At 38.3% G+C, this 26,265-nt stretch overlaps 2 protein-coding genes across 3 annotated transcripts; both read left to right on the top strand.

The window, feature by feature from the left end:
* The first annotated feature begins 7,453 nt into the window (after positions 1 to 7,453).
* On the top strand, positions 7,454 to 11,657 carry LOC102785042 (ribonuclease P protein subunit p25-like protein). Its single transcript, XM_006779798.3, has one exon. The coding sequence runs from the start codon at positions 8,258 to 8,260 to the stop codon at positions 9,086 to 9,088; it is 831 nt and encodes a 276-aa protein (XP_006779861.1). The 5' UTR covers positions 7,454 to 8,257; the 3' UTR covers positions 9,089 to 11,657.
* Positions 11,658 to 18,753: 7,096 nt separating this feature from the next.
* On the top strand, positions 18,754 to 26,173 carry dpep2 (dipeptidase 2). Of its 2 annotated transcripts, none has more exons than XM_006779797.3 (11): positions 18,754 to 18,855; positions 19,325 to 19,472; positions 19,567 to 19,693; positions 19,807 to 19,936; positions 21,362 to 21,512; positions 21,970 to 22,039; positions 22,685 to 22,861; positions 23,989 to 24,073; positions 24,165 to 24,240; positions 25,206 to 25,341; positions 25,459 to 26,173. In XM_006779797.3, exons 2-11 carry the CDS (start codon positions 19,327 to 19,329, stop codon positions 25,660 to 25,662), a joined length of 1,302 nt encoding a protein of 433 aa, XP_006779860.1. In that variant the 5' UTR covers positions 18,754 to 18,855; positions 19,325 to 19,326; the 3' UTR covers positions 25,663 to 26,173. The 2 variants fall into 2 exon arrangements, with proteins under 2 accessions (XP_006779860.1, XP_035761450.1); XM_035905557.2 differs by having other exon boundaries at positions 18,771 to 18,855; positions 19,289 to 19,472.
* Positions 26,174 to 26,265: the final 92 nt, after the last annotated feature.

Here is a 26,265-nt window from a genome sequence, read left to right as displayed (position 1 = left end):
CTATCAGTTATCTCATCCTACACTCCACTACCTCTGCTGCTGATGTGGATTTACAGCTCGGTTTTGCTAAGGTGTTGCTGCCAGAGAGAGAGTGGGTGGTTTCAATCTCAGCTAGATTACAAGTGGTGCTAAGTTTACAAGAGTCATGCAAGCCTGAAGACAGAACACATGTTAAGCTAGCATGACAGCTTTCATTTCAGCCCATTCTTAATTTATATGCTTAAGAACTGTGGCGGTAGCCTGTTTGTGGTTCTATAAATCATACCAGTGGTGGTTAGGAGTAGCTGAAGCAATACCTTGTTGATCATTTGTTATAGGACTTTTATGAGATTTTTGCTTCCAAAGGGTTTGGCTGCACTTAAAGTAATAACCATAGTTTTCAACTTCCATAAGAAGTCATTAAAATTATCTGTAGAGTTTTGTCCTTATCTTTAAACTTTATTAAAGTTTATCACCATTTTTCTCATGAAATTTGAAAATCATCTTAAGGACTGTACTCGAGTCCCATAATAGTGAGGAAACCATTCCATTTAATCTGATGCATACTCCTTTTGATACATCAAATTTTAACATGCTCATTAAAACCCAAACATTTTGTCTTATTTCTCCCATTTCACTCAGTCTTCTGCAAAAATCGAAAATCTATATGATTCCAAAGGAGCTGAAAAAGTGATGCCCTTCCAGAACTTCATCACAAAAATCATTATTTACAGACTACAAATGATAAGAGTCTTGATTTTTTTAAATTAATTTTTGTCATTATGACCAAATATGAGAAGCAGGAATAAGGAAATAACACCAACTCAACCAGGGTGGAGCGTGTCTCACACCAGCCTCAACACTAAAGAGACTTCAGACCACAACCAAAATCAAACACTACCTTCATTTTGATGTCTACTGAGTGCATTTTGTTATTATGCTAGTTCACTAGTACAGTGTCACCATAGACAAGTAGACATATGCAAACCTGCCAAGGTACTTAAATCTGCCTTTGTGGTAGTTCCAACCACATTAGATGTGTCCAGGAATACATGAAAACATGATTACTGTTGCTACCGGCAATAACATATCATGAAATACAAGAATTATAAAATAATAAGTTGAATGTTTCCCTAAATTGAGCAGCTTTAAAAATCTCTGGGAGATCGTAAACGTGATCTACATGCAAGACAGCACAAAATTTTATTCAATTCAATTCAGTCTTATTTATGTGGTGCCAAATCACAACAACAGTTGCCTCAAAGCACTTTATATTGTCAAAGACCCTACTATAATACAAAGAAAACAGAGAAAACCCTAACAATCATATGACCCCCTATGAGCAAGCACTTCGCCAACAGTGGGAAGAAAAAAGGTGGTGTGAAAAACTTCCCTTTTAACAGGAAGAAATTTCCAAAAGAACAAGTCTCAGGGAGGCGCGCCCATCTGCCGTGACCAGTTGGGGGTGAGTGGATGAAGACAGGACAAAGACATAATGTGGAAGAGACAGATATTAATAACAACAAATAATTAAATGCAGAGAGGTGTACAAACACATAATGAGTGAAAAAGGTGACTGGAGAAGAAGCACTCTATGCATCACAGGATTTCCACAGCAGCCAAGACGTATTGCATTGTAACTAAGGGAGGATTCAGGGTCATGTGATCCAGCCCAGTTTTAAACCTAATCTTAAAAGTAGAGACAGTATCTGTCTCCCGAATCCAAACTGGAAGCTGGTTCCACAGAAGAGTGGCCTGAAAACTGAAGGCTCGCCCTCCCATTCTACTTTTAAATACTCTAGGAACAACAAGTAAGCCTGCAGTGTGAGAGCAAAGAGCCCTAATGAGATGATATGGTACTATAAGGTCTTTAAGATTAGCCTGATTATTCAAGAAATTGTATGTGAGGAACAGGATTTAACAGGGAACCAATGAAGAGCAGCCAGTATAGGAGAAATATGCTCTCTCTTTCTAGGCCTGGTCAGTACTCGTGCTGCACCATTTTGGATCAACTGAAGGCCTTTCAGGGAGTTTTTACAACAAATAAAACTGATTTCCAAAGACGACTGCGTGAATATTCAGTAATAATGAATAAAATGTACATTCTTATTTTCAATATGTTTAAAACTTGGACAGTGCTATTGTGAACTCACCCAGTGGTTCCTAAAGTCAAATTTCTGAAGGCAGTTGTGCTTTTCTGCCATTGTCATCTTGGTTGCAAAACCTTAATGTGATGAGGAAGGGTGGGTTTGAATGTGAAACTGCACACTTATAAGCCACTGACTCCATGACCAGTTACTGATAACCTATTAGCCAATGAGTGCACAGTCTTATACCTCAAATTTGACACTTGGTATGACCAACATTTAAAAACTAAACTTCAGTTTTCATTCAATATGACCAGAACTGAATGACAGAGCCCATAAACTCAACAGGAACATGTTTACACAGGCCAAGACAGTAAGTGTTTCTCCTATAGACTTCTATAACACCATAAATACAAGTATTTTTTGCAACCATAGCCATTGCCACCTGGTGGCCTTCAGGCAGAATGTAGGTTTTCAGGCACTTGGCACTGGCTTGACTCTTCTGACAGAGAAGCTAGGTGTGCTTATTTAAAACCCAACTGAGCCAGCTGAGGGGCAGCCAGTCAGAAGGAAGCAAGTTTTTAGAGAGGGGGCCTTAAGGACCAGTTTAAGAAAAACATGCTTTGTTGTTTGCCCGTTGTTTGCCCCAGACGCTATTCTGGTACAGAGCTAGAAATGTGAATATGAAGTCCTCTTTAAAAATAATTTTAATTTGGCTACCTTGGTCGTCAATGGTAATAACACAACACATTCATTCCATGGAGATCTTTTATACCATTCAGTAACACTGTTTAATCAAGGTTATGTCCGAACTCTGCAGTTCTTTGATTGTCAATGACACTGTTGTACAGACCACTGTGCTGTTATGTATTGGTTAGAATTATAGTTTCTTTTTTTTTTGGAGTTGTATTTAACTAAAAGAAGCCAGAGACACTAAGAGAAATTCAAAATAGATAATAAATGAAACTAGCCAGCAGATTTAAATTTCAGCAGCTATTGTGTCCTTCAACAACAGTTTGAAATATGATGCTTTTGATAGCCAACACTGGAATTTGGTCTTTTCAAAACTACTACTACTACAAGACACACAGACACTTTCTACTGCCATTATAATTTCAAAAACTTACTGTCCTCTTCAACTTTAATAAATCCTCGACACTAAACCACTAAAAAAAACATGAAACACACAAAAAATTGTATAATAAAAATAAGTAAATTAATAAAAGTCATTAAATTTACAGATCCTAGTGCAGTTTCAATAAATATACTACATACGACTGATTAAATAAAATTTGGCGAGTCTTGATTTTAATGGATAAGCAGCATTTGGTCTTATAGCAGGCCATTAATTATCATCAGTCGGCTTAAATTCTTTGTGCTGCTCTTTCATTGAATCCATCAGGATTAGAAAATGTTCACTTTACTTTTCAAAGACAAACTTTAACATACGTGCAGTTATACAGGCATGGACAGGCATCTTTCACTTACCTTGAGTTACAGCTGCACTGTTGTACATTCTATAGATACTAATATGGGGTTATATGAATCTGAAAACAATACAATTTGTACACATGTTGAAACATTTCGGTTCATATTTTTAGACAAAAAAGAAACACCACCACACATCATCAACCCAAGCAATCTTTGGTACTGATGTTGACGACTCAGGTGCCATTCTTCATACGTCGTCCATTCCAAATGTTTTGTATACATATATACAGTAAGCAGCACAAGAATCCTAAATGAAAATCTACTTCCTCTGAGGCATCTATTTGGGTTTTGCATTTGTTTCAACATGGCCAATTAATTCTTGATGTAATTGATCTTTTTTTTTTTTTCCATGAAATCCATTAATTTTTACCCGGAGGCCACACAAAACAGAAGTACCAAACACAAATGCTATTTTCAACTGCTGTTGCCAATTTAAATTGGAGACAATGCTGTTAATCAAACTGTGGGCTCAGTACACCTAAAAGCATAGAGCAATAGGGTTCAGCTCCACCCAGTTCCATTAAATGTTGGGGGGGAGGCAGTTGTTTATATCATGGTGGTATTTCAAAAGCATCTAAATTGCATTTATTTGGTGACATGATAGCTTTGCAATGCTGTTTAGTTGATGAAGCTGAAGACACCCCTTTTTTTGTTGACAGGCCTGCTTTTTCCCTAACATATGTTATATGTTTGTTCATATTTTAATGCTTTGCTTCTAAACTTGACAATAAGTATATATATATGTAAACTTCTGTTCCTTCCACCGCTGTTTCTATCTTTTTCATGGTCTTCCCTCCAGTCTCTCACGTTCCTCTTTCATAACTGTCTTCAGTGGAAGTTTTCTGCCACTGTGTGAGACACATCTGCATTGCAGTACCAAGGGGAAAGCGATGGCTGGAGTAGGAGAAATGTACATATGAATAGCTTTAGACCAAGGTGTAAAGAGGAAAAAAGAGAGAATAAGGAAGCGTGATCTGTCATTTACAAAAATAATGGATGCACGAGTGAAAGGAAAATATCACTTCAAACATCATTTAGTATCCCAGTTTACTTTTTTCTCTTCTCTTTTTTTCTTTGACACAAAAACATGCCCATTTAAACATCCAAAATCTAATACAAACACAACCATTTGCATCTCAAAGTGCTGTCATAGGGAAATCACAGACGGGGTCATCCACCCCCACCTCCCTGTGAGCCTCTGTGCCTCCCTATTATTAATGGCATCATCATTTTTCCTCTACTCACTCTATTTCCCTTCTGATAGTGGGGCCTGCTTCATCGTGTTCTGCCATGTTTCTGTAATTGCTCCAGCAGCCTGCCTTATGCTGAGCATATAGTTTTTGTGTGTGTGTATGTGTGTGCGTGTGTGTGTCTATCCAGTGGGTGTGTGTCTATCTTTAAGTGTGTACATATGCATGAGTGTGTGTTGCTCTGTCCCCCCACCAGGGCTGGCTGTGAGTTTGTGGGGCAGAACCAAGCCGCGGGCGAGCTCCACACAGAGTGAAATGACAGCCTCCAGGCCACCATTGGTTGATGACCGTGAAAACACTTGCGGTTAACGTAAAGTGAGCGACCGGCTGTCACAGCGAGACACTGCGCTTATGTGCAGCCCTGACAACAGCACAACAAGCTTCTCTACAACTAGACTCTGCAGTGCTGTAACAAACAACAAAGAGACAGCCCTACAATTTGTAACAGCAACCGACTTCGACACCTGAAGTACATAGAAAGTGGGAGAATCGCTACCATTTGTCACAGTCTTTGTTTATCTTTACTTAAATTCTGTTGGGCAGGAGAAAAAGCTGAGGGTGGTTGTTCGAACGAAGACAGGGAGGCTAGAGTGCAGGGGAGAATTCCTGGACTGTCGCAGATGCCAGCCAAGGTCACATAAAGTGAGGAGTAAGTGCTTGGAGAGCTACAGGGGCAGAGGCCAGCTCTGTGGAGGAGGTGTGAAGGAGTGAGTGACCAAGCATGAACATCGCCTCTACCCATCATTAAATGAAGCCACTTAAAGGAAAAATGCTCTGCTCAAAAAGGTCAATACACAACACTTTTGCAAAGCTCTGATGGTTTTATTTAGGCATCCAGAGAAGAGGTTTTTTTTTTTCTTCGATGGAGACGAAAATGTTTTTAATATGTGTCTGAAGACACTACTCAGAACCCTGCCTTTTTACTCAGAAGCTGAGTTGCTTAATCTATCACATTCCCACCATAAAATGGGTTCCTATAGCTAAACTGAGAAGCAATAAATGATATGCCAACAACGTGTAGTAAGGAGGGATGATTATAGAGCTGCTTTTATCATCAATTTTAACCTCTCTGTGGTTAAATCAGACTTCTTTTACCCCATGCCCTCTTGCATTTCTTTCGCGCCTCGTCTCATTTTCACTGAACATGGACATGTGCGCGCACACACAAACACAGTTTATTATGCAGTAACATTACCAGATCCCCTTAGGCAGCTGTGCATCTCTGTATGACTGATGAGGGTAATTTCTCCCAAACAACAGAATGATCACTTTGGTGGTGAGCGCTACAAACCCTCCCTCCTCCCTCTGTCTTCCCTCTCTCCCATCTTTTTTTTTCTTTTTAGGTTACAAAAAAGGCAAGAAAAATATTTGCTACCGTGCCTCCTGCATTGTCTGGAATGGTTACAAAGATAAACAGCTCTACCACCTTATGGGATTTTTTTTAAAAGTCAATAATCTAATTCCATGGATACAATCAAACTATTGATACTTCAGTGACGATTCATATCCATGTAATAGAAGATACTTTGAAGTTGGATTGGGGGGTGTGGTGGTGGTAGTGGAGGTGGTGGTTGTGAGGGGGTGGGGGTTGGGTGTTCCTTATTTTTTCCTTGATTACCATAGGGATCTAATATAATACACATGCCATTGTGAATTAGCCTCACCATAAAGCCTGTGTGAGTCGCAGTGAGTTTATACTGCCTGTGTACTACTGTGCACCATGGAATACACTGAGCTGAAAGTAGTTAGGACTTGTCTGGCTCTCTCTCTGCCTCATAGGTTCAGCCTCAGTGGGCTGTCTTCACCTATTTTTTCATCTGTCAGTCACACACGAAAACAAATCCACCTGTCGACCGGTAGACTGGGCTGAACAGGGCTATACTACAGATGTCTGGGCTTGACTTAGTGGAAGCGAGCAGGCCAGCGCCCTCCACTGGTGATAAAAAGCCCATTAAGATGCTTATTTCCTCACCTGTCGGGTCCATCACCTCACCTCGACATATAGTAGAGAGTAATGAAGACAGTTATCATCAATACAGCAGTCTGAAGATAAAAGTCATGCTTCTATGCATTTTGCGATCTTTGTGTCCTTGATCGCAAGGATTATCCAGGGTTGCGACAATATAACAATCCATGCGTTAAGAGACAGGCATTCTTACCGCACGACCTGATTGCCTCGGCAATGAAGCCATTAATGGTGCATTATGTAAATAGCAATGGTCACAAACATCTAATAGGATAAAGGCTAAGTACAGTGCAATTTAATGCTGCTGACTTTCAGTAGCTCTTTGAAGGATGTTTTCAATTATAACAGAGCTAATTTAATTCATTGTTTCGAAGCTGAAAATGCATTTTTAAAGGTTGACTGAGTCTCTATTTCAGAACTCAGGTTTAATCAGTCATGTACATTGAACACTGGAACGTCCTCTAAAGAGATTGACAAAGTTGCCGGGGATCTGCATTCTAGGTTTTAAAGGGACACAGTAGCCGTCTCCCTTCTCTTTTTCCTCAGATGGCAGGCTTCAGTTGTGGAGGGGAGGGTGTTCGTCTAAAAGATGAAAAGACCTGTGCCTTTAAGAGGGCTGTCTCCCCTTTCCCTCATGCTCCCCCTCAGCCACACAGACACTCCTCCTGTGAGCATTTGTGAGGCAGCTTCTGTCCCTTATGTCTCTTTGTGGGGAACAGAACACACTTCCCAGAGCATCACTGAAGACAAGACAGAACTCTAGGGACGACACCCCAGTTGCAGACATCTGTGTAACCCTGGCCTCATCTACAGTGGATGTCAAAATGAGAACACGGAGAGGAGACACAGACCTACTCAAGCTGGAGTAAAACATCCAGAGGTCCAAATCAGGACGTGGAACTTAAGAGATGGACATCCCCAGATGTCAATTTTGAGTTGAACGTGACACGACCAGCACATCAAAATCAACAGCGCTGGATTGGATCGCTAAAGAAAAGGTGGAGTCCTAATTTGAGCTTTCAGGTTCTCTTTAGAAAAGTTTTGCTGAAGAATCAACAGAGAACTCTATTTTATTTTTTACTGCTATTCAAGAAGAAAATAACCCACCGTATAAAATACTTACAAATGAAAGAAAGTGGATAACTTAGCTTTATATATTGATTTTTTATTCATCTTCAGAGCACTTTCCAAACAGTCTGTGGTATGAAATTTAGATGCTCTTTAAAGAACATCTTTAAAGGTCCCAGCACTGCTCTTAATTTACCAGCAACACATTTATCTTGTTTCTGCAGCTCTGTCTTGGAGAGCATTAAATAATTTTTTGATAGCGCTCTTGAGGAGGAGGTAATATGAAGTCTTGAAACTTTACAGCTGTTCACTGGAGAGAGAAGGAGAAGTGCCACATGCATAAGAAAATTATGTTAAGCTGTGGGAAAAGTGTGTGCCTGGACTAACATTACGGTGGATCACTGAGGACTGCACAAATGTTCACGGCGTGTGGAGTGGTCAGTGGCCAGAACCAGTACCTGAGCAGAGATGGCGTGAAGCCCCACCCAGGACTGGAGTTGAACAGACCAATCCAAATGGAGAATGGGGTAACTTCAAGCATGTGCCCTGTTTATCAAAGCCAAGCCTATAACAATGCTGGACAGCCAGGTGGGGTTAATAATGTTTCTAGGCCAGTGAAACCAGCACCACTCCCAGTCCCTCCTCCTGCACTCAAATTAGGGCAAGAAGGATTCAAAAAAGTGTGCCGAACTGAGGAGGACAGTCCCTGTCCCTTCCCAGGGCTAGCTTCTGGGGTGCTGGAGATGCGCGTTAAGGAAGGAAGCAAGATTCGCAATTTAATGGGATTTGCCATGGCACGGATGCAAGGAGAGAAGGGAATAAGTGGGGTAAATGTGAGTGGCGGTGGGCTCAGACAAGTGGTTTTTACCGGGTCAGGTCGTGCCGTCACAAAGACCATCACCTGTGCCGAGATCATGAAACGAAAAGTGGGCTGCTTGCACCAGCTGACCAAACTCCGGTATAAGGTTGTAAAAGAAGTGTGGGAGAGTACTGAAGGAGGGACATCCGAGATGACAGTGCACAGGACTGTGCCCTCCATCAGCATCCTTCTTTCCAAAGATCCTCTGGATCCCCAGGAACCAGGCTACCAGCCTCCAGAGACTCTCAGTGCATTGTGGGAAGAAAGAGAGGGTACTGAACCTGCAACAGCATCCAAGAGATCCCTTGGACCTTTGCCATACACCAGTTTCCCTGACTGTAAGAGAGTGTGTTTAGGGGAAGGAGCCTCAGTCCTTCCTCCTCACTGACTGGCCCAACTGGTGTCACAGTGGAGAGGATTGAATCAGAGGCGTTCATTTGGCACTGCACTCCACTCAAGCACAATGCTGAGACAATCAGAACATCCACTCAGACAGAACAGTGCTTTCTCAGAAGAACTGACTACCAATTCCATCCTCCAGAGGTCAGTTTGACTGGGACCTAACAGGCTGCCTCTGGACATACAGCATTTACAGGACGTCTTTTGTGGTACGTCCAACATGGTCTCTCACATCCAGAAAACTTTGATGATGTGTGGTACCATGCTAATATATGACATCTAGAAAAAAAATATTACATCCTATTTCACACTAACAAAAGCCATGAATTTCATAGGTTCTAGGTTACTGCTTTCAGTAAACTATTAACAACCTGTGGATAAAATCATTTGTTTGCCTTATGCTACAGTCATCTCAGCAACCATTTTCCCCATGCTTTTAAATTTAACCTTTCGGAATATAAATGTAGATCCGAGTAGACACACACACGTACGCCAACGCACATGTGCACACACACATACACACACACGCGCAACCAAAGCCACTGGTGACATGACAAATGCACAGCATACACATTTTATTTGTCTGAGTATTAACTCTCATGAAAACAAAATTAAATAAATGCTTTTTTTCAGTGGGATTTTTCATTTGTATTTCATCTTTCTTACTCAAACATCATTGAATTTGCAAAGCTGCGATTGAACAGAAAATCACAGTGCGCTGTTCTTTTGATAAGAATAACAGCAGTGAAATTTGTCTGTAGAAAAAGCTGATTTAATGACAAAGCTGTTGATAAGGCGCAGTCCTAAACCAACCCAGCCTGACAGAAATGCCTAGGGCAGAAATACAGGCACAGATTATCATTAAGATAGCAATATAACATCACACAACACAGTGGAGAAAAGGATTAAAACTAGGTTTGACAGAGCTTCACACTACACTGTTCCTGTAAAAATATTAAATGAAACCAACTAGCTGCTCTCCTTCCTGTTTCAGCCTATAGGCCTAGCCACCCACTATATCAATTGTAGTCTAGCTCTTCGGGTATATTCTTACATTTCATAAGCAAAATAACATGCTATAAATTATGGTATAAAAGGAGCTAAGCTTTCAAAGTAACGCTATGCACTTGGAGTTGACAGAAAAGCAAATAAAATGGCTGTATACTTTTTCCATTTTTTTATGCATTGCCTCCCTGCATTTTCACGCCATTTAGATACCATTTTAGTTGCAAAAGCAGTACCTCTAAGTAATTGCAGAAGCTTAACTGGATGCTGCAGACGCTTTTGGTGCTTGGATCAAAATTCTACACTCTGCAGACTCCACAGCAGTAGGAAAAAACAACAACTGAGGGCATATGTAATGAATTTTATGGATTAAAAATTTCTTTAAAAGTTGTTCTGAGCAACACAAACAAAATAAACCTTCCGGTGAATTAATCAATCCAAATACTTAAGACCTTTTCCATTTAATCACCCATATGTTCCACGCATAATAACTTAGATAAGTGGAACCTTGTCTTAATGCCGATCTTAATGAAAATCTGCAAATGCAAATGTCGACCCCCTAAAGTAGATTAATCAAAGTGACTCCTAATTGGAGGGTGGCATTGTTAGTGGATGTTAAAAGAGGAGAAAAAAAAGGAAAGTCAGGTCTACGGCATTTGCTTTCGAACTCACTGGACAAAGAAAGAAAAATGCTAGTATTTCATATAGCAGTCATACAGCACTTTAACAGTCTATGACGGACACAGTGATTAACCTCCCTCTCGATCCCATTAAATGAATCAGAGCACAGCAGAGCATCCAAGGTTGAATACAAAATGCTGTGACTGCAATACAGGACATATGTAGCAAACTGTGTGTCCTCAAGACTGCAGGAAGGTTATCATTCCAGGTCATTGTTATCACAGAGTTAACAGCTTTCATCCAAGAGCCTATGGGACAGTCAGTCTACGATCCAGGTTGAACAGATAATGCCACTATAAGTACATTTCAAATCGACCCGCATCTGTTATTAAGCACTAAGAATTCTGGGCCAAGTGTGAAATGCAGTGGGGGTAATTAGGGATAATGGCAAAGCGTACCTGACTGAGAGAACAGATAAAACATCCTGACAAAAGCATCATCCCAGCACTAAATCCAATGAGGCTGGCATGAAATAGTATGGTGAAGGAGTCAACAAAGTGCATTAAAGGAATGTGGACAAGGTTATTCACAAGCTGAGAGTCTGTTTTGCCAGTAATGTTTAGCTGGTGGTTTTCAAGCATGCAGTCAAGGTGAATTTGGAGGAAATACAGGCCTAGGCTTAAATTCTGTTCGTTTAGTTAATGCGCCCCACACACACACATCATACACAGATGCACACGCACCGCATACATATATATTGTTACATATATATATTGCATTCTCGTTTTTTCTGAAGGTCAGAATGTTTTTCTGTGAAGAATTCATTAAATACTCACTGCATACTTCAATCATAAATGACAAAGGAAAGCATTATTTTAAGGCTGATTACAGTTTTCTGTTATGGTGGACACAACAGTAACCTCCTTTTTGCCAAAGCCAATGACTACATGCACTGAATGTGAATAAATTCATTTTGAAGTTAACATAATGAAAGTGTTGGCACTCCATTTTTTTCCCTTCTCTGCCGCTGCAGCAGATGAGAGTGAGGTCTCTGGGATGGCGTGGGAGTTCGCTATCTCCCAGCCTCCAGATGGCTCCGTCTTCTCTTATCTAGAAGAATGGGTGCTGCCTCAATTTTTCAACTCGCCTTATCTGGGAATCCTTTAAATTGAATATTTACTGGGCCTATGTTTTCTGCTTGTGTTAGCCCTCTGAAGTCGACATTCCTCTTGCTTGTTGAGACAGGCCAAAAGGTTTTTCTCACTCATACACTCTCTTTGTCTGCCTTGTCAAGTAATGGGCCAGTGATTGATTGTGTGATTGCTAGGAAAGAATGGAAGGTTAAGCAGTTAAGCAGAGAGTGCTGGAGACATATTAATGAATGGCCATAGAGGGAATATGTTGAACAATAGAAAAACATACATTACCCAAACATGACATCAGGCACCTCAACTATATGTCAGGGCTAAAGCAGATTAAATTAATCATTTTCCAGACAGTCTATTGTTTTCTGCACAGTGTACACTAGAGGTTAAGAGAACACTTAAGCAGTCATTGAAAACATCTTATTGCCAATTGACTGGCTGTGGTCTATCTGCATAAACAAGCTGTGCCACAGCTACTCCCTGGTAAGTGTCTGGAAATGTCTTTTCAAAACCATTTTGTGAAATGCCTCCATGTTGGATTAATCAGTGCAGCTGAGGATGTAATTGCTGTGCTGAAGTCAAAGCTGTAAGAGCAGATAATGAACACTGACTACAGGGCTGCCAGAATCCAGGGCAAAAGAAGTTTGAAGACCAAGACGTCTTCAACATTTTTTCAAAAGCTGCGACTGAAGATGAAGGCTCGGTGTATTTAAATGTATTTAAACTGATTTTTTTTTTTTAAAATACACGACAACTAAAACAATCACTCAGAGTTTGCTTTTAGACTTTGTTACAGGAAAATTTGACAAAGTCTAAGATTTTAAGTTTGAAAATCTGGGAAAATTTAAGATTTTCTGGAGCTCTTTTTGCTGTATTCCATAACTAACATGCAGCTGTAAGTGATATACATTACACTGGTATTCAAATAATTTTCCTATATGAGAGGTTTAGAAATATGAAAAAAAAAATCAACTAATGGCTGCTGCCCTCTAGTGGAGAAGTAAGTCTCAAGTCAACCGCAGAAAAACAACTTGCTCAAGAGCACTATTATTGATGTATCTGACAGACATAAATGGCCCAGTGCACTAGATGATTTCCACAACAAAGCTAAATGGCCACAGAATACAACACCATTATCTGACGAGCTTATTATCTATAATACAGTTTTAAGAATATAACAAAGCATTTACAACAAGCAAATGGGAGCTCTGGGCTATGCTATTTTTTGGATCATTTAATGGCAATCTCAAGGCTGGTATGTTAAAGTCTTGCCTTTTCTCAGAGACAACAACATTTCACCCTTTTATCCTCATTTCCTCCTCTATGCGATAATGAGAGGACTCAATTAGATTAAAGAATTTGAATAAATGAGGTTTCATGGTAACACATTATGCCCCGTATCTTTTCTGAAAGGCCTTGATGAGGAACAAAGAGGCTAGGCTCAGGGACCGATATCTGTGAATTACAGGGGGGGAAAAAAACAAACAACATTAGCTTTGTACTTTTCCAGTAATGCTCAGAAGAAGATAGAAGAAGGAAATAAACCCTAATGGTAAGCTGGAAACAGTAAGACCCTTTAAATTTTTCCAGGCTTCACCTTTTGATCTCAACTGTGCACATGTACAATCTGTTGAAGATGCAGTACTGCAGTTAATATTGCGAATGAACTGCTCAAAAATACTGGCTATGTTTAGAGATGAAAACATACAATTCATAATTCTTAGCACTGTCTGGCTGCATTTAACTGTGAAACTAAATCCTGATTTCCTGTGTGAGAAAAGAAGAAGTTTTCTTAAAAGACCAAAAAAGAAAAGACCAAAAAAGAAAAGACCAGGATAATGCGGGAAAATGTAGTATAATTAGACTGCTACGGTGTCTTTTTCAACATCTTATTTTTTTAAATTCACAGAGGAACAATGAAATTCAACACAAATCCTTAGATGGCTTTTTCCCTCTTGTTTGGCTGAAAATATTTTCGTTGTTGGAATCGCTGTTTGACACCAGTTTAACTTGCACTGCCATTGATTCCTAATATCACAACATGACATTATATTACAGTGACTGCACAGCTTATTGAGTACATAATACATTGCATTTCACACAATTTTAGTTAGTATTTGTTTTGTATGTTTCTTTTTTATTTCATTTATTTTTGCTTGGGAATTGATGGAAACTGCTCTTATCACCCCTCAACTCATCATGGCAGATGGCTGTTATTCCAAGAGAATGGTTCAGGGAGGGGCAGCCTAAGGTTTCTTCTTTCCTACCTTTGTAAAGTCTTTCTCATAGGAAATAATTTGATTATTGACGTTAATGAATTTTCTCCACATTACAGTAGGGCCTTTACCTTACTGTATAATACACTATGAAGCAACTGTTGTGGTAATTTGGATCTATATAAATAAACCTAAATTGAATTAAAGTGAATAGCCGCTACCCAGAAAAACATTTAACATGTCTGCTATAAAACTCATGTCTGACCAGTCAAATGAATAATGCAGGAATAAAACATTTTAAATGCCACAATAATGATTTTTAATACATTGCTACATAAATTAAAAGAGTGATCACCTTGTTACATGACTTTCTGAATCTTTTTTTTTTAAAGATTGCATTTGACACACAGAATTGCCTTTCAGAAATGTGAGAAATCAATAGCAAAAGAGGGTTCGCAGCATATATTTATATATATATATATAAATATAAAAATGACACCAGTGGAATTACTTAACTGTCATTTTGTCACTATACTTCATTTTTTCCCTCAAGATCAAAATGTTTTTCTGTGACTCCATCTCCACAGAAGATGAGTATAATTATTCAGAAAATCTATTTTCTGACATGACTAACCTAAATGTAGCCCAGCCCTTGTGCTTTCAATGTCATAAACTAAAACACATGCAGGAATCTGACATGCTAATTAAAAGGATTGGGCTTAAGCTCCGTCATCAAACTGTGAACACACACTATAAGGTTTTAACAGGATTTCATCAGTTATTTTGCCAATCACATTCCACAGCAAGGTTGACAATATGACTAAATGATTTGGTTATTTGAATTCAAACAGTGTCAGTTGGGGGTCCACTCTGCGCAGTGGGAGGATTGGTAGAGTAATATCAACACGGTTGTGATTACTCCATTGCAACAGTGGGGTGCTCCAATCAGAGCCGAATCACTCTACTCATTACAGACTACAAGGCCAAATATCAGTGGGTGGACCACAAAATCAGGCTTTGCATGTTCCCACTAAAATTAATTGAAATTCATTTGTGGTGCCCTGATGCTCCCCATCAACACCAGACTAATTCACATTTGCACAATTCAACTCAGGTTCATTAAGTGCAAGCACATTCCAAGTAAAAAAGCATTACAAAGCAGGGCTTGTAATCTGAACCTCAACTTTTATGGTGAGGTTCAGATTGCATGGTCAACTGTACATTATGCAGTGTTTTTTAGCATAAATAGATAAACTTACAAAATATAATAAAAGTAATAATTATTATTATTGTTAATTTTTATTATTATTTTTAAATCATAATTTGTATATAAATTGGTAAACAGCCCATAGTTTTAAAAAGTGATATCTTGAACACATGCCTAAAGCATCAAGACAAAGAGGCACAAATTGAGCTTTCATGTTTACAGATGAAAACATACCATGTAGACAGACCTGGGCACAAATGTTTGATGGTCCCCAGCCAGCTGGTTTTGATGATCAGGCTGTTTTTACTTTTTCTTCTTTCTGTAAGTACGTGTATGTAGAACAGTTTCAAAAGGAGACATTGTACCTTACAGAAAATGAAATATAGCCAAAACAGCTTCATTATAATTTTCACTAAATGTAGAAAAAGCAGCCAGTGTTTTTTCATGTTTCGATGATATTATAATGGAAGTTTTCACACACACACACACACACACACACACACACACCTTGTGTTATCGCCTTCCTTTTCCTTATTCTGGTGCCTGTTAACAATAATGAAGCAGAGCTCAGAGAGCTTTTCAATTAGATATATGTTTGGATGTGTTACATTAGAGAAGGAATAAAAAAATAACAATAATAATAGTAATAATAATAATGAAAGCAAAACAGAAATTTCCCCTGGATATTTTCATATTCGAATGTGAAGAAGAGTAGGTCATCCACTGAGTTCAGGTTGTAAGTTCACTGCAACTGCACAAATTTGAGCAACTTTAAAGTTAACTTTAGTGTTTTCATTTATGGTTGAACCAATTCAGAAATTACAATTTTAATAAAACAACTGCCAACTGTTTAAATAAATGTCAAGTATTATCTATTTATCTGTGTGTGACACATACTTGCAACATAATAACTCACAATCTACATAGCTCTGTATCAGTAACACGCAAAGTATGCACACCACTGGTACAAAACAGGAAGAGGTTTCATATCTCCAGAGTAAACCAAGTTAACGCAAAAAAAAGTAAACTGAAAATGTATCACAATTTCTCCACTAAACTACTAAGGAGTTTTCCTCTCGAAAGTAAAGAGCCAAACTTCTACAATCGGTTCAGCCCCTGATTATCATCCCAGGACCCTCATTATTTTATTAATAGTAAATATATGATTACTGTGTTATATAAATGGGTTCTTACCTTGAGCTGTTGTGGTGGTGCTTTAATGCAAAACTGCAAATTTGTGTTGCAAATAGTCTCTGTCACTCTGTGAGCGTGAAAAATCATCCAGCTTCCTGAAAGCACAATTTGGTATCAGTTGTCGTAACACTGCAAAGCCTGAAACTTCTGACAAATTTACAAATCACAAGCCACAGTAGAAAATGTGAGCATCTGTAGGCCCAAATAATAAAATGAACAATCACTCATTTCAGTCTTGGTGTTTTAAGTTTTAGTTTTCAGTCTTGATGATGCCTCACTCACCACAGGTAATGTGATTAAAGATGCTGTCATTTTCCTTCTACAATTGTGAGGATGTCTGTTATGAAATAGGCCTGTTACTAATATCCTCTTGTCACCAAAGGAAGTACTTTTAGTTTTATTTACCACCAAAAAATCCAGATCAGAAATTATTCAACAAAACATATACCTTTCTTTCCGCCCTTTTTTACAAATCTTATAAATTCACTTACTAAAATATTTTGTCAGCTGATCAGAAAGGATGTAACTTCTAACCACTACTGCCTTAACTTAGCTAAACTCGATGGTGACTATGGGGTCAGGTTTTTGTTCTTTTCCCCTCTCCTAGCAACAGGCTTGTCTCACCAACAGATCTTCTTCTGGCTGCTTCCATTAAAGTTTAGCACATTTGTCTCCATTTCATCCCATCTCTAGCATCCTCCTCTGTCTGCATGTCCTCTTTCACTACATCCACGAATCTTCTCTGCGATCTTCCTCATTTCCTCTTGCCTGACATTTACATATTCCAGTCCAGTATATCTGCTATCCCTCCTCTGCACGTGTTCAAACCATCTTAAACAGCCTGAGTTGTCCATCTGATAAACTAATTTCTAATTCTGTCCGTCCTGGTCACCCCCGGCAAAAACCTAAACTTCAACTTTTCCAAACCTCCAACTCTTTTCTTCAGTTCCACCATCTCCAATCCATCCATAACAGCAGGCCTCACTATGTGCTATTCCTTTCACCCCTGATGCTCACCTGCTCCAACCTGCGTGCACTCTCTTCTTCATCACTCATGTGTACTGTCCATCTCTTTGGCTGGTTGATCCCAGGTATTTAAACTTGTCCACATTCACTATCTCTACACTTTGCATCTTCACTGTTACACCTATTCCCCTTTCATTTGCACACGTGGTATGTTGCTTTACTTGTACTGACTGTTTTCTTCTTTTCTAAAGAGTATACCTCCACCTCTCCAGGTTCTCTTTCATCTGCTACCTAATGTCACTACAGATCACAATGTTGTGATCAAACATCATAGTCCACAGAGACTCCTGCCTGACCTCATCATCTGTCATCCTACTTATCACCATTGCAAAGAACAACGGATTCAGAGCCAATCCCCGTTGTAATCCATCAGTCTCCTAGCGCACACCTCACCACTGTCTCGCTGTCCTCATGCATGTCTTGCACCACCCTCACGTTAGTTTCTTGGCACTCTATGATCTGTTTCGTCACATCCTCAAAATACACACTGCAGCTCCTTCTGACCTTCTCAATACTTCTCCATCAACACCCTCAAAGCAATCATCGCAACTGGCAGTCTCTCGGCATGAAACTAAACTGTTCGCTGATTGTCACTTCTCTTCTTAATGCAGCTTAATTCAACTTTATCCCTCTGTGGTTACTACAGCTCTGCACATACACTGTACACTTCTTTTGCCTTCCTTAAGTTTCTAACTGATCTGGATTGTGTTAAACAATCTGGTCAGAAAGTCGACTACCCACGTAAATTCTTTTCCAAATCAAACACATGGGTCATTAACAATGTGATTTACTATCTGGCCAGCAGATGGCAACTTCAAATTTTCAGGTTTTATCATGCTTTCAATTCGCAGTTGTCAATTTGTATTTCCAAATAAGGCGACGCAGTTTAGCAAATAAATGTATACTTAAAACTCCACATACTAGTTATGGAACCTACAGATACAACAGTATAGAATACGTAAAAAAGGAGAAATACAGTTTTTGTAGTTTTTCCCTCACATCTTCATTTATTTGTTTGTTTTGCTTACCCGTTGATAGCAGGCTATACCACTACCAAATTTGGAAAAGTCAAAAGAGGAGCGACAGAACGAAGTAAAGCATGATTAAAGTCCTTGTAGAACCCGGTCCTGCAAAATGCAGTTCTTCTACAACATCAAGCGATAAATAATTTATATGAATTAGCAATTTTCCGATAGCACGTGAATGCACCACACAGGCAGCTCTCCAGTTTTGTAAAGGTTTGCTCTACGTTTGTGTGGGGCGGAGAGTGGAAAGTTGGTACAGTGCGTGCACAGTTGCTAAACAAAGTGGCCATACAGCTCATATTTCATCGACCTGGCTGGTAAGTATATTGTTTAAATTTTGCTGTTCCGCGCTGTCTATAGTTACAAATGGTTCATTATGAGCATGCACTAATTATCCCGAGCAATTACCTTTTTCATTATTCCACTTTCAAGCACGCTTAAATGGTACGTTGTTTTTATAGGCTATTTTAATGTGGACTTGAGTTTCAATTAAAAAAAAAAAAAAAAGCCAAAACAGACGATCCCAAAATACTTATTATATTTATTGGAGTTGCAGTTTAATGTATTCCAGAACTCATACATTCGATAAAAAGCAGGAAGTTTATTACGATGATATTTAAAGGTGCCGCTATAATATTTCTGTAGCACTCCAAGCTGCGCTGCGCTCCTTTCAAAATAAATTACAGATCCAAAATATTCTGTGTGTGCACGTGTTGATCATTCACATGTTATTCTTCTTTGCCTTATCAGATAACTGTAACGCGTTGATGCGTGTTCTGTGTTCAGATATGCCTTCTTGGAAAAGTGGAAAACATGCTTCACACAGCTTCTGGATGCAGTTTATCGAAGCTCTGGTGGTTTTCTCTCTGTGTGCCAAAATATGTGAATGCTCTGACGTAGATGAATTGATGTCCACACATCCACTGATTGATGGGTAAAGTGTGCATCATACATACAAGATACATAAATTATCATAAATTAAAATGCCCCTCCATTTTGTATCACCCACTATCCCGTCTCTCTGTCAGTCACAATGACCTTGCTCTCCAGTTGAGGATTCGTCACAACAACCACCTAAGCCAAGTTGACCTTCGTAACCTCTCCAAAGTATCCACAGACATATCCCGTTTCAAAGCAGGCCATGTGCAGACACAGGTATTGCAATTTCACAAGTGTTCACAGCGCAATCTGGGAAAAAAAAATCCATCTACATCTGAGATTTATTGGTTAGTAAAATGTGTCTAATGTTCTGTGATATGTTGTATCAGATGTTTGCTGTCTACGTACTGTGTGGTGCTCAGCAGAAGGATGCTGTGAGGCTTACTCTGGAACAAATAGATGTGGTGAGACGTATGTGCACTGAGTACAAGGAGTTTGAACTGGTCACATCTGTCCAGGGTATTGTACACTTTCTTAATAATAATAACTAACTATATTTCTATGGCACATTTCTAAACCAAAGTTATAAGGTGTTTTGCAGTATTTACACAAAACATTGGTTTAAAATTATTCAAAATGCATGGAAACCCCTTGGTTTTAAGCTTGGACTGTGGAACATGTAGAAGTAATCGATTCTCTGATCTATTAGACGTTAGGACTTCTAAAATAGAAGTGATTTAAAAATAATCAGTGGAAATCTTAAATTGGACTGTAGTGAATGGGAAGCTAGTGTAAATCTGCAAGGACTGGAATGGCATGTTCATTTCATTTCATTTCATTTATTTGTTAATTTTCAGGCACAACAAATACCTATATTGAACATAAAATGCACAAAACAAAAAACAAAAATTGCCTGAAAAAGGAGTGGTGAGTAGTACTGCTGCAGTGTTTTATAGATGGTTCACTCCTCCAAACTTTTAGGCATGTAAACAGTGAGTTGCAGTAATCTAATCAGGGGGAAATGAGGGTGCGGATATAAGGTATGCCCTTATATTATTCATAAGTACTGGTCTGAGTTATGCAACAAATATTTCACAACACAAGACTCGTCTGGACTTTTGATATGCTGTTTAAAATTAAGTTGTTGATCAGAAATACTCCCCTAAACCTCCAGCAGATGATTTTAGGTCAGTGTGTCATTGTTCAAGGTCAGCAGGGCGACTATAAGAATAATCATCAGGACCAATAAGAAGAACAAGTACTTTAATTTTATCCCATCCTTAATGCCAGTGAAATAGGAATGAATGAAGTCTAGATTTTTGTGTTCTCCAGGATTAAATGACTCATTCTAACTGGCAGCCATTGACATAACAATGGTCAGATGCTTGTGTATAATTACAAATTACATAGCCAAGTGGTAACAAATGTAAACTAAACAAAATAGGCCCTTGGACTGAGTCGTGGGAGAAACTCGATGAGCTAAAATTAACCACAGTGATTCTAAATACTCTGTTTGATTGGATTAGAACTATTTGGGTGCAGTTCCACCTAACCCAAACTCATTTCTGAGTCTGTTGAAGAGAAGGATGAGGTAATATGAACTGTAAAATTTCCAGGATCCACACTCATTAAGATGTCATAAAGTGATTTCTGTAATGTGATGCTTTTAAAAGCCAGATTGGAATAAATCAGATAAGAACTTCCTACTAACTACTTTCTCAAGAAATTTTGAAACTAGAGGTAATTTGGAGATAGTCATGTCTTTAATGTTTTTAGATTACTAGATTACTGTTTTGAAATTTATCTTGTTTGTTTGTTTTTCAAAAATATGATGGTTACGTTAGCTTGCATTTCTGTAACCAGATGAAAAGTAGAACTGATAACTGAAGGTAATGATGTCCAATTATGTGTTTATGTGCTTTGTATGTGGGCCTGTCATTGCAGAGCTAAAAGATTCCAAGGACAAGGGTAAGATAGCCTGTTTAATAAGTATCGAAGGAGGCCACTCTATTGACAGCAGCCTTCCTGCCCTACGGATGTTTTACCAGCTTGGAGTCCGCTCCATGGGTCTCACGCATTCTTGTAATACACCCTGGTAATAGGAAAAGACTTTATACAGCATATATTTTACAGTATATCTAGTACTTTGTATTTAAAAAGTCATATCTCGATCTTTTCTTAAATGATCATTTACGCAATAAATTGGGTTTTGAAAAGAAATTCTATTTTATCAAATACGTAGCATTGGCTCTGTAATGGTCTATTGCTACATAGCAACTCTAAAGCAGGAACTACTAAGCTACATTTAATCTAAGAAGTATTTGTTTATAGAATAGGAAAGATAGAAAGGTGAAACATATTTACATTTTCGCCTCGGCATCCTTTTCTTTTATGCAAATTAACCTATATATGTCCTCTCTCAGATATCTCACATTGACTATAGCTGTGGGTATCTGAAGCAGTTCCCTTCAGATACCCAAAGTAATTACAAACAGGAGAAGAATAATTTGCAGCACTTGTGACATTAAAATACATATATTGTTTCTATGCAGGGCTGAATCATCCTCAACTTTTTACCCTGTATATAAGAGGGAGAATAACAGCCTGACATCCTTTGGGAAGGTAATTCTGAGTTTCAGTAACATTAGCCACAGCTGTATTTCATTATCTCACATTCCACAGAGCAGTATGTCAGCGTGCATGCCAGTTTTGCCTGACCCTTTTTCAGAAAGCATAAAAACATATCAGTCCTTCCATACTGTATTGAAGAAATAAGAGAAATTCAGTTGTTGACATAAAACTGTATTAACTAAGTAACTATTATAACTATTATAAAACTACTACACATTATTGCTGTTGTTATGTTTGCATTAATAGAGATTGTATAGTTATTGTAACTTGAGAACCTTCTAAATAAAATGAACCTCATTACTATTAGAATTTGGGAATACTGTGCATACTAAATCTTCTCCTGATAGGAAGCTGTGGAAAGAGAATCTCTGTTAACCCAAACTGGACTTTTCTCATTTAATAACTCCTTGTGTATTACTAGAATATGGTAATATATTATAGGCAGCTTATTTAAACATAGAAAACATCTTTATTACTCCTTTCCCATTCAGATCTCAACAGCAAAGTGCAGGGACACTCTTGATTGTTATCTGCATGAGTGTTTTCTAATAATTTCTAATAGTAACAACATCCTCTCCTCTGAATAAATGACTTCCTTCCTGATGCCACCAAAATGTTCTTAATTGTGTTTTTGAGGTCGTAGTCGAGGAGATGAACAGACTTGGAATGATAGTGGACCTCTCCCACACCTCGTGGAACACATCCTTTGCTGTTCTGAGTCACTCTAAGGCTCCGGTTATTTTTAGCCATTCCTCTTCCTACTCCATATGTAACCACAGCCGCAATGTTCCTGACAATCTGCTACTTGAACTGGTGAGAAATACAACCTTAAGAGTAATTGCTTGCCTTCTTAACCGCTTGATTAAACAACTGTCTGATCAGTCACATTGATGACTGGCTCATTTTAATTGTGTTTTTATGTGTATATCTAAAGAAGAAAAACTGTCAGACAATTTTTGTAATGGTTATGCGTTTTGTGTATCAACAGCATAAAACATTTATGAACAGATTTCCACCATTAGAAATTATTCAGTTTTCACCCACTAAGAGTTATTGATTTCAATCCTAAGGCCTTATTTGCACAATCAACTTAATGCATTTTTTATGTCTTTATGTCGTTCTGTGTTCTCCATGATTTCCTCAGCCATCTTTAGCTGTTGCCATTTCCCCTTTACTTGCATACACAGACAGGCACCAGAACGTGATCTCACAGGATGAAATAAAAGAACTATAGTGAGGACCTGTTAATGAGAATATCAAATTGTTTACCCTAACAATGATAGTCATTTCCCCCCCTGTACTTTCAAAAAAATGCTTATACTGGTTAATGACAGGCTGATGATCAAGAATTCAAGCTGTGTGTAAGCCTACTGTCAACAGTGTCGGGGTAATTTCAGGCTCTTTTTTAAACTGAGAATATTCTTTCCTTCTTTCTATTTATTAATCAAGTTGAAAAATAAATAGTATCAATACTTACGTCTTGATGCATTCTCAATCATCCAGGAAAATAAATCTCCAAAAGTTGATTCTGTTCATCTGGACGTAACGTTTCTCCCAGAAAACGCTACGTCCAGATGAACAGAATCAACTTTTGGATATCAATACTTACATTTTATCATAGCCACGAATCTGATATTTCTACGTTTTTTTTTCTGTGTGATTACTCATACACATAAGCTCAGTAAATCATCATTTGAACAGGAACAACTAGATAAAACAGTTCTGAAACCCTCTTGACTTCTAGTCTTATTGTTTTTCTTTTTGGGATCTGAGTGGCATCTCGATATGCCAGACATAATAATTTACACTATATGCAAATGAAATGATTAAACAATAACTTTTCTGTAGAGTGTACACATGCATAGATTATTTTAGTCTGTTTGGTGGCATTTAACCCTTTTCTCCACGTCTGGTAATGACCCTGTGTGTTTTTGTTTCAGAAAAAGAACCAAGGGTTGATCATGGTGAATCTCCACAACACATTTGTTTCCTGCAGAGATGAGGCTAACATCTCTCATGTGGCTGGTGAGCTGTCCATCTGGAATGGATGTGTTTTAAATGTGCGGTTTGTATTTCTTATATCTCAGTTTATACATTATTCCACTTATTTTCACAGACCATTTTGATTACATTAGGAAATTGATTGGAGCTGAATCAATAGGAATTGGAGGGGATTATGAAGGTGCTACAAGGTAAGAAATCTATTTGCAATAACCAGATAACACAAATTATTAGCTAAACAGGTAATTGTTTGTTTGTAATTGTTGTGGTAAATGTTGCAAACAGAAGATCCATGCAAGTTACCTTAAATCTTCTTTATATTCTATAGTCATGATGAATCCAAAGCTTTTGAGACAAAACAAAGCTAATACTAATAGGCAACACGCTTGTCTGAGGCACTCTCCAGACAGATTATTTCAAAGGCTGTTGTTGAGCCAAATCAATTGTGTGGTTTTTGTTTGCTTGTCATGATATCAGCAATTTAGCTGTCCAGTTGTCAAGAGACTGAAGTGGGTTAAAAATCAATAACTTTATACCTCCAATAGGCATAAATGGAAGGCTGCTATGCTGCGGTAGATTTTCTGCAAGATGGTGGATATTAGGTTATTTCTATGCATACAGAGGGGTGACAAATTTAAGGAAAGTCAGAATCAGAACTTTTAAAGCCTACAGTGAGAGGATGCAGTGACTCTGTTGTGCTGCTGGGTGCAAAGTGCGCAAAGTCCTCTTAAACAGAATTGTCTTAAACAATCAGTATCAGGTTGTTTTGTGATGAAACAAAAGAAAAAAGAAAACAAAGCTCATTATTGAATACTGCAATTAATATAAAAAAGCCATGAATCATCTTTTGTTCCAGCCTGTTACAGCAAACTTTAAATAAAGGAATATAATAAAGGTTAAAATTCTTCCTGACCCATTGACTTGCAGAGTTGATGCCAAGGCTCTTCTTGCAGAATTCTTCAGCCCAAAATCTTATTAGAACTGAGAATAAAACAAATCAAGTTTCTGTGTTTACTTTTGTAATTCCATGTGTCAAAGGTATGAAACTAAATGTATTTAGCAACACCATAATTTTCAGAATGAGGGATCTGTTTCTACAATGGTTTGCCTAAAAATAATAATTAGAGAGTAATTTTGTTTTCATTTTGGTTAAAAGCTTCCCTCATGGGTTAGAGGATGTCTCAAAATACCCAGCCCTAATCCAGGAACTGCTGAGAAGAAACTGGACTGAGAATGAGCTGGCTGGTGTCCTTCGACATAACTTCTTGCGTGTGTTTGAACAAGTTGAGAGGGTGAGCGAGAGAATATTTATATATAATTTATATAACGAGAATAGGTGGTGAAAGATTCATGAGTTTAAGTATTTTATATGTTGGCATACTCTATTTCCTTCCTTTATTTTCACCAAGGTCCGTGATCAGTTGAGTTCAAACCTACCAAGTGAGGTCCAGATTCCATTTGAAGAGGCACACAACCCATGCAGGCTAGTCCTTAGACGTCCAGACCCAAGAAGCCTGCCCTCAGATCAGTCCTCTGGAGCAGAAGGTGGATTACCTGGTCTGTTAATCCTTGCCACAGTTCTGGTGCTTTCCAGAATATTTTTGATTGAATGAATATCAACAATCTCAGTTCAGCCGTATCATTCTTTTGAAGTTGTATAGAAAGGAGTACACAGAAAGGAGTGTCACAGTGCTGCACGTCAGTGGAGATTAGGAGGAATTTAATGACTTTAATGTCTAACCTCATTTTTGCTATAATTAAAATGCAAACTCCTGTACATATGTTAATCGATTAATTAAAAATTCAGAAGAGACCTTCACTATTTATTTTGTTATTTAGTTGGCAGAACATTTTTTTCATGATGTCCATAGAAGATTACAAAATATAATAGAATGATAAAACTGATAAATATAACTTTAGAGATTATACTTTGTATCTAGGATTGACTAGGAAAGAGCTTAGAAGCTGAGGTTGTCTACTTAAGTTTATAATGTTTCAAGCACTTTAACAAAGTTGTACAGAATATCAGTTTCAAAGCAAATATTTGTTCTATTTACTCTCATAGCATAAGACAACATTATGGTTTTACGCCATTCATGTAGCCTTGTTGCTCACAACCCAATGGCAATAAATTTGATAAGTATCTGCTTTGGTGTGCTCACTTGAGGTGGTGATGTTAATCTTCGTGTAATCATAGGATTGGACTTGGTAGTTTT

This window comes from Neolamprologus brichardi, chromosome 1, assembly GCF_056152115.1.
Source record: "Neolamprologus brichardi isolate AB-2024 chromosome 1, ASM5615211v1, whole genome shotgun sequence".
Lineage (NCBI taxonomy): Eukaryota > Metazoa > Chordata > Actinopteri > Cichliformes > Cichlidae > Neolamprologus > Neolamprologus brichardi.
The sequence above is the reverse complement of the archived record's forward strand: the minus strand, read 5'-3'. Positions and strand labels throughout refer to the sequence as shown.